At 51.0% G+C, this 7441-nt stretch overlaps 1 protein-coding gene across 1 annotated transcript in view; it reads right to left on the bottom strand.

Annotated features, from left to right (window-relative positions):
- The window catches only part of PTH1R (parathyroid hormone 1 receptor), a 90342-nt gene extending 84745 nt beyond the window's left edge, over positions 1-5597 (bottom strand). The window contains exon 1 of the mRNA XM_066552971.1: positions 5523-5597. Within this exon, the coding sequence (XP_066409068.1) occupies positions 5523-5597 (75 nt within the window). The remainder of the gene's footprint in view (positions 1-5522) is intronic.
- Between the last annotated feature and the right edge of the window lie 1844 nt (positions 5598-7441).

Genomic DNA, 7441 nt, shown 5'->3' on the forward strand with positions numbered 1-7441 from the left:
ATTGATTATATACTTTAATAATAGTTTAATATATTTAATATATAAATATAGTTTAATAATTTTATAATAATTTTTATAATAGTTTAATATATTTTAATATATAAATATAGTTTAATAATTTAAAATTTTTATTTTAATTTTTATTGTTATTTTAGTTTTAGTTTTTACATATTTAACATGGGTTGAATTCGGAGGATGAGCATTATCATTCCTTCCTTCTACCCAGCTTCAAACCATTCCCTTTTCCTGATTTCTGGAGATCTGTGGGATTGATCCGAGCAACAAGGAACGAATCCAAGAGGAAAACCCCATCCAGCACCTCCTTAATCCAAACCTTCCTCAACAGCACAGAATTCCAGAGCTCTTTTCCTTGGAAAGGACCCCAAGGGTGATCCCATTCCAACCCCGACACCTTCCCCCATCCCAGGCTGCTCCAAGCCCCATCCAACCTTTCTGAGGACACTTCCAGGGATCAGGGGTGGGCATGGAATGGGGAATTCTCTCCAGCTGTGCCAGAAAAGATTCCCAATCCCCCAAAGATCGGGATTGGGATTTTTGGGATCATCCCAAAAGCAGAGGGAAGTTCAGCATCACCCAAACACCCGGAGCAGGCCAGGGCTGGGACTGCAACCAAGAAAAAGTGGGAATGGTCCCTTTTCCCACATGGATCTGCTTCCCTGAGCTCAGCCCGCTGCAGCCTGGCAGCTGCTTCCCAAAATTGGGATATTCTGGTCCCAAGCCCTCCAGGAGGCTGCTGGATTATAATGATTGATAATTAATCCATGGATTGATTAATCAGAATATCTGCTCCAGTGATCCAGGGATGGATGTGGAACGGGGAATTCTCTCCAGCTGTGCCAGAAAAGATTCCCAATCCCCCAGAGATCGGGATTGGAATTTTTGGGATCGTCCCAAAAGCAGAGGGAAGTTCAGGAATCACCCAAACACCCCGAGCAGGCCGGGGCAGCCAAGAAAAAAAAATGGGAATGGTCCCTTTTCCCACCCTTCTCCCACATGGATCTGCTCCTCTGAGCTCAGCCCGCTGCAGCCTGGCAGCTGCTTCCCAAAAAAATGGGATATTCTGGTCCCAAGCCCTGCAGGAGGCTGCTGGATTCTAATTATTAATAATTAATCCGTGGATTGATTAATCAGGATATCTGCTGCAGTGACAGCAGGGCTGGGATCTCCCAGGCTGAGCAAAAGGGGGAAACAAAGGGAAAATAAAAAGGGTTGGAAGAGCAAAACCTTGGAGGTTTTGGCTCTGTGAATCGCAGGATTAGGTTGGGAAGATCTTTCAGATCCTAAAATCCAACCTTTTAGGACATGGGGAGATTTTCCCTCTGCCAGCACCTCCCAAATTAAAACCATTCCCACATTTTCCCCTTCTCCCAAATTCTGCCGGTGTCAGACCCGACTTTCAAAGCTCCTTTTGCCACAAACCTTCCCCAAACCTGTCCTTGCAGAGCTCTCCACCTTAGGCCAGGCTTAATTCCTTAATCCTGGGGCTAAAGAGCAGAATTATCCCAGCTTCCCACCCTCACCCCGCTGGATTTCAGGCCCTCCATCCAGGTGGAATTCCACCCGTCGCCCAGGCAGGTGTTACTGGGCCATTCCAGGGAAATGTTGGGAAGGTTTCTCTGGATTGTCAGGAGAGCTGGAACAAAGCCGAGCCTTGCCCAAGTCTGGCCCTAAACCCCCAGGTTTGGGAAGTTGATCCCACAGGGATTTGAGCCTCAGGGAAGAAGGCCCTGACTTCCCAGACCTTTCTCTCCTTCCCAGAGATTTTTCCTGCTGCTGGATTTCCCTCCCTGCTTGGAATGCAGGGGCAGCCAAGGCTGCTGCAGAGGGATCCAGCTCCAGCTCCCAGTCCTGGGATATCCCAGACATATCCCAGATCCCAATCCTGGGATATCCCAGGGATCAGATCCAGCTCCCAATCCTGGGATATCCCAGACATATCCCAGATCCCAATCCTGGGATATCCCAGGGATCAGATCCAGCTCCCAATCCTGGGATATCCCAGACATATCCCAGATCCCAATCCTGGGATATCCCAGGGATCAGATCCAGCTCCCAATCCTGGGATATCCCAGACATATCCCAGATCCCAATCCTGGGATATTCCAGGGATCAGATCCAGATCCCAGTTCTGGGATATTCCAAGGCTCAAATCCCAATCCTGGGATATTCCAGGGACCAGATCCAGCTCCCCGTCCTGGGATATCCCAAGGATCTGGATCCAGCTCCCAATCCTGGGATATCCCAAGGATCTGGATCCAGCTCCCAATCCTGGGATATCCCACAGACCTAGATCCCAGTCCTGGGATATCACAGGGATCCAGCTCTCAATCCTGGGATATTCCAGGGATCCAGATCCAGCTCCCAATCCTGGGATATCCCAGGGACCAGATCCCAGTCCTGGGATATCCCAGAGCTCAGATCCCAATCCTGGGATGTCCCACGGATCCAGCTCCCAATCCTGGGATATCCCAAGGATCAGACCCATATCCCAGTCCTGGGATATCCCAGAAATGATTTCCCAGCCTGCTCCAGCACAATTCCCTCAAAAAGCGCCTTGGGCACAATTCCTGCCGGCTCCAAGGGGAATTCCGGGAATGCCAGCGCCGGCTTTGGGACACTCCTGGCTCTGCCCCACCCGGGCATCCCGGAGCTGCAGAGATCCGGCGATCCCGGCCCGCGTTCCCAAGGCTCAGCCGGGAATTGTGCCCTGGAGCCGCCTCTGGCTGCGGGAATCTCCCGATCCAAGCCCGCGGCTGAGCCCGGCTCTGCTGTGCCCGCGGGAAAAGCTCGGGAGCGCTTTAAGCTCAGCCCAGAGCCTGAATTAAATCCCTGCATCCCCATCCATCCTTGGGTTTTTCCTCGCAGCTCCTAGGAAAGGGAAAATTTACGGCGGCAGCAGCTCCCTCAGAGCCGAGTATCAAACATATTTATGGCCCTCCCATAAACAACAACAACAGCAACAATGCATTTTATAATAAATAACAACAACATTTATAATAAATGTTAATAACGCGTTTTATAACAATAAATAATAATAACCAATTTTAGAATAAATCCGTAAAATCTCTCCCTGCTGTCCACCCTGGATCCCAGCCCCTCTTTCCAAAGTCCCTTTAAAATTCCATTTAGCTGGAAAAAGAAGCAACGACTCCAGCAAAACCCAGGCTTTAGGGGATTCTTGGACAGGGCTGACATCATCCTGCCTGAGGGGGACACTCGGGATCTCTGCAGCTCCCGGACTGTCAGGATGGATTCAGGAACCCTCTGGGAATTCCTTTTGCTGTCAAGAGCGGTTGGGAAAGCAAGGGAAGGGTCTAAAACAGGGATTTAAGCCTGGCCTAACTAAACCAAGCAGGGTTTGGAGCAGCAGGACCTGAAAGCAGCAAAACTCCGAGTTGGGAAGGATCCATGGGATCGGCAAATCCAGGTCCAGGAGGGGTTTTAGGGAATCTCTTGCGCTTTCCCAGCAAATCCCATGGATTTCTCAGCACTCTGGGATTTGGGAAGAGCTCATTCCCAATTTTTGCCAGGTCCAGCTCGCCCTGAGCTGGTGCCGGGGACATGGGGGCACCTCCCAGCTCATCCCTTGGGATGGAACGGATCTCTTGGGATGGGGGATCCCAAAGAAATCCCACCGTGAATTCCTGATACTGGGAGATACTGGGAGAGGGGAGTGAGCCAGGAATGGGAATAATGGGAATAATGGGAATGGGAATAATGGTAATAATAATGGGAATAATGGGAATAGGAACAGGAATGGGAAGAGGAATGGGAATGGGAATAATGGGAGTAATGGGAGTAAGGGGAATAATGGGAATAATGGGAATGGGAACAGGAACGGGAATGGGAATAATGGGAGTGGGAATAGTGGGAATGGGAACAGGAACGGGAATAATGGGAATGGGAATGGGAACAGGAATGAGAATAATGGGAATAATGGGAATAATGGAACTGGGAGATGCAGCCGTGCCCAGGGGTTTTTTGCATCCTGAAATTTCCCCAGCTCCAGCCTGGCTGGTTCCCAATCCTGATTTTCCCAGTCCCAGAGCAGCAGGAATTGCAGGAATCCTGGAGCAGGGGGCAGCAGGTGCTGCAGGACCTGGACACGGCCCCAGAGTCAGGAGATGCTGATCCAGCCCTGGAGTTTGGGGAAAAGCCTCATCCATCCCTGGAATCCCAACAAATCTCCAAGCGGTTCTCCTGATTTCCCCAATTTTCTTGGGATTTTGGGAGGTTTCACCACACATCGAGCAGGGATGGGCTCACACAGGGATGGTTTTCCAAGGGGCTGTTCCGTCTCATTTAGTGAGGAGAAATTTCCCCTCTGGAAAAGCTGGAAAACCCCCCCAGCTCTGCACAAGATTCCAAACTACCAAATCCAGGGATAAGGCCCAGGCTGGTGGATCCTGGAGGGTCAGGAAGGACCTGACTGGAGACAGAGTGATCCTGATCCCAAATCCCAATCCCAAATCCCATTTCCATCCCTCCTGGAGGGCAGATCCCACTTCCCATGGGTGTCCTGGCTCCCTCCTGGAAAACGCTGGGAAATGGGAGCAGCAGGGAGAATCCCAGGGATGGGGAAAGCCAGGAGAGCTCCTGTCACAGGGAATCCCAGCACTGGCTCCACATCCAGGGGCTGATTCCTGAGGAAATGTCCCTTCCCTGCTTCCTGGAGCTTTTGGAGCTGCAGGTCTCACACCATTTCCCAGTTTGGATGGATTTATCCCAGTTTTCCAGCCCTGGAAATCCTGGTGTGTGCAGGAAGGGGTGGAAAGTGCCAAGGAGCAAAGGGTTCCTACAAGTTCTCTGTTTTTCCCAAATTTAATTCCGAAGGAGAGGCTCAGTTTCACTGGGATTTGCAGGGAAAGGAGAATTGGGAATGAAATTGGCTTGGAGGGGGTGGAGAGGAAGGGAAGGGAAAGGGAGGAGGAAGAAGGAGACGAGGAAGGGAAAGGGAAAGGAAGAAGGAAAAGAGGAAGGGAAGCAAAAGGGAAAGGTGGAGGAGAGGGGAAAAGGGAAGGGAAAGAGGAAGAGGAAAAGTGAAGGGAAAGGAAAAGGAAGAAATGAAAAGGAAAAAATGAAAGGAAAATGAATAGGGAAAAATAAGAGAAGAAAAAGAGAAAAAATGAAAGAGAAATTAAAAAAATAAAAGCAGAATAAAAATTAAAAAGGAAAAGAAAAAAGAAATAAAAATATGAAAAAGGAAGCCAAGTTGTCCTTTCTCCACAGGCAGATCCCGAAATCCTGCCCCAGACGCTGTCCCAGATCCCTGTCAAAGCTCGCACGTCCTGCCCGCAGCTTCCCAAGCGATCCCAACTCCCGGGAAGCAGCACAGACATTTTCACTGCGGCGCCAGCGGATCCCAACAACCCCAAAACAGCTTTTTAATCCTTCACCCCCTCATCTATCCCTCCTGGCGGCCGGATCCGCGCGGATCCTCCGGGAAAAAACCACGGGGAAAAGAAAAACACGGAAAAATAAAGGAAAAAAGCGGGACTCACCAGCGCGTAGACGGAGCTGAGCACGGAGCAGCAGAGGATCAAACCCAGGCTGGGATACACCAGATATGATCCCATATCCAAGGGGCTGCTTCCAGCATCCAGCCCCGCGCAGGGAAGCGGGAGGAGGAGGCGAGCTCGGAATTCCAGCGGCGCGGGTTTCTCCTCGCCCTCCCGGATCCGCGAAAGGGATTTTGCTCCTCCGGCTCCCCAGCTTTTCAGCCCGAGAGGCACATGACGAGAGATCCCGGGGTTTTTCCTCGCTTTCTCATGGCTGGAGTGGCGGGCAGCTCCCGAAATCCCGCGGCGGAGCCCATGGATGGGGAGAGGCGGCGGGGGCGCTCAGCGCCGCGGCTCCCGGTGCCGCTGGATCATCTGGGACAGGGCTGGGGAATCGCATCCATATGGGCCCGGCTGCGCCTCGGGATCCCGGCTCGCTGCGGCTCCGGGAAGTTCAAATCATTTCTTTGTCAAACGCAAACACGGAGAGGGCAGCGGGAGAGGGAGGGAAGGAGGGAGGGAAGGAGGGAGGGAGCAGGGAGAGGGCTGGAAGGGGTGGGAGATGCCAGAGGGAGGGGGAACCTTTAACCACCGCTTTATTTTTAGCCGCAGTAATTTTATCTTTTCGCTCGCCGAGGGGACAAAAAACCCCAAACTCTCCCCCTCACGCTCTCCGTCTCTTTTATTTTTGGGGGGGGTTTGCGCTTTTTCTGTCCTTTTTTTTTTCTTTTTTTTTTGCCTCTCCTTGTCTCTGCCGCACGCAAACAGATCCCAAATTTCCCAAAAGCCCCAAAAGTTGGGAATGTTTTCCCTGCGCAGTTGCCTTTGGGGCAGCGGCGGCACTGGGGGGGTTTTGCTTGGCTGTCCCGCAAAGCTGGTTCTGCCAGACACGGAATTCGGGAAAAAAAATCGGGAATTTTGGGCTTCTCTCTCCCTCTCTCTGCCTCCAAGGAGCTGCAGTTTGGAAAAGCCGATTGCAAACGTTGGGCTGAAAATTCCCGTCCCCTCCTTCCACCCCTTTCCCGTCCTTTATTTTAGGGGTTTTGGAGGTTTTTTAAAAAATTTATCCCCCCGGAGCAAAAGCGCTTTGCCCTCACTCCGAAATTCCCTGAAATCCTCGGGATTTGGGGTTATTTTTATTTCGGGAATGATTTTTTTTTTTCCACCCACATGGGCGCAGAGTTCTCCGGGAGATCCCAGGATCCCTGAAAACCGGGAAAAGGCTTTGGAGCTGCCGGGATTGGCCCAAGCTGAGCCTCCCCCGATCCCATCCCGCTGCTCCCCCCTTCTCCCAGCCTGGATTTCTCCAGCATTCCCAACTTCCAGGGCTGGGATATCACTCCCAGCTCAGCCGGGAGCTTTCATTCATAAAACTCCGCTGCGGGAAAAAAAAAATTAAAAAAAAATATTAAAAAATTCCAACCCACCCGCTCTTCCCCCAGAGCGAGCTGCGGAATGGGGTGTGTGGGGGGGGGAATTATTTGGGAATTATTTGGGAATTGCGGCGGGATCCAGCGTTCCCGGCTCGTTTTTCCCCGCTGGGAGGAGGAGAAGCGAGGCTGGGAAAGGGTTACAGACCCTGCCAGGGATGCACCACGCGGGCAAACACAGAGAGGCGCCGGGCTCGGGGCTGACTCACTCCGCTTTAAAAATCAAACTCGGAGGGATCTTTTTTGTTGTCGTGTTTTGTTTTTTTTTTTCCCCCTTTTTTCTCCCCTTTATTTCCCGCTTTTTTTTCGCCGATATTTAGGAGCTGAGGAGCGAAAAATTCCAATCTCTCCTCTCTCGGGGAGCAGACGGTAAAAACATCAAAATTTCGCTGCGAGCATTTTCTGGGTTATTTTTTTTTTTTTTGGGAAAGCCGAAAAAAAAAAAGAAAAAAAAAAAGAAAAGCGACAGAGAGTGAAAAAAAAAAAAAAGAA

This window comes from Molothrus aeneus, chromosome 1 (assembly GCF_037042795.1).
Source record: "Molothrus aeneus isolate 106 chromosome 1, BPBGC_Maene_1.0, whole genome shotgun sequence".
In the NCBI taxonomy this organism is placed as follows: domain Eukaryota; kingdom Metazoa; phylum Chordata; class Aves; order Passeriformes; family Icteridae; genus Molothrus; species Molothrus aeneus.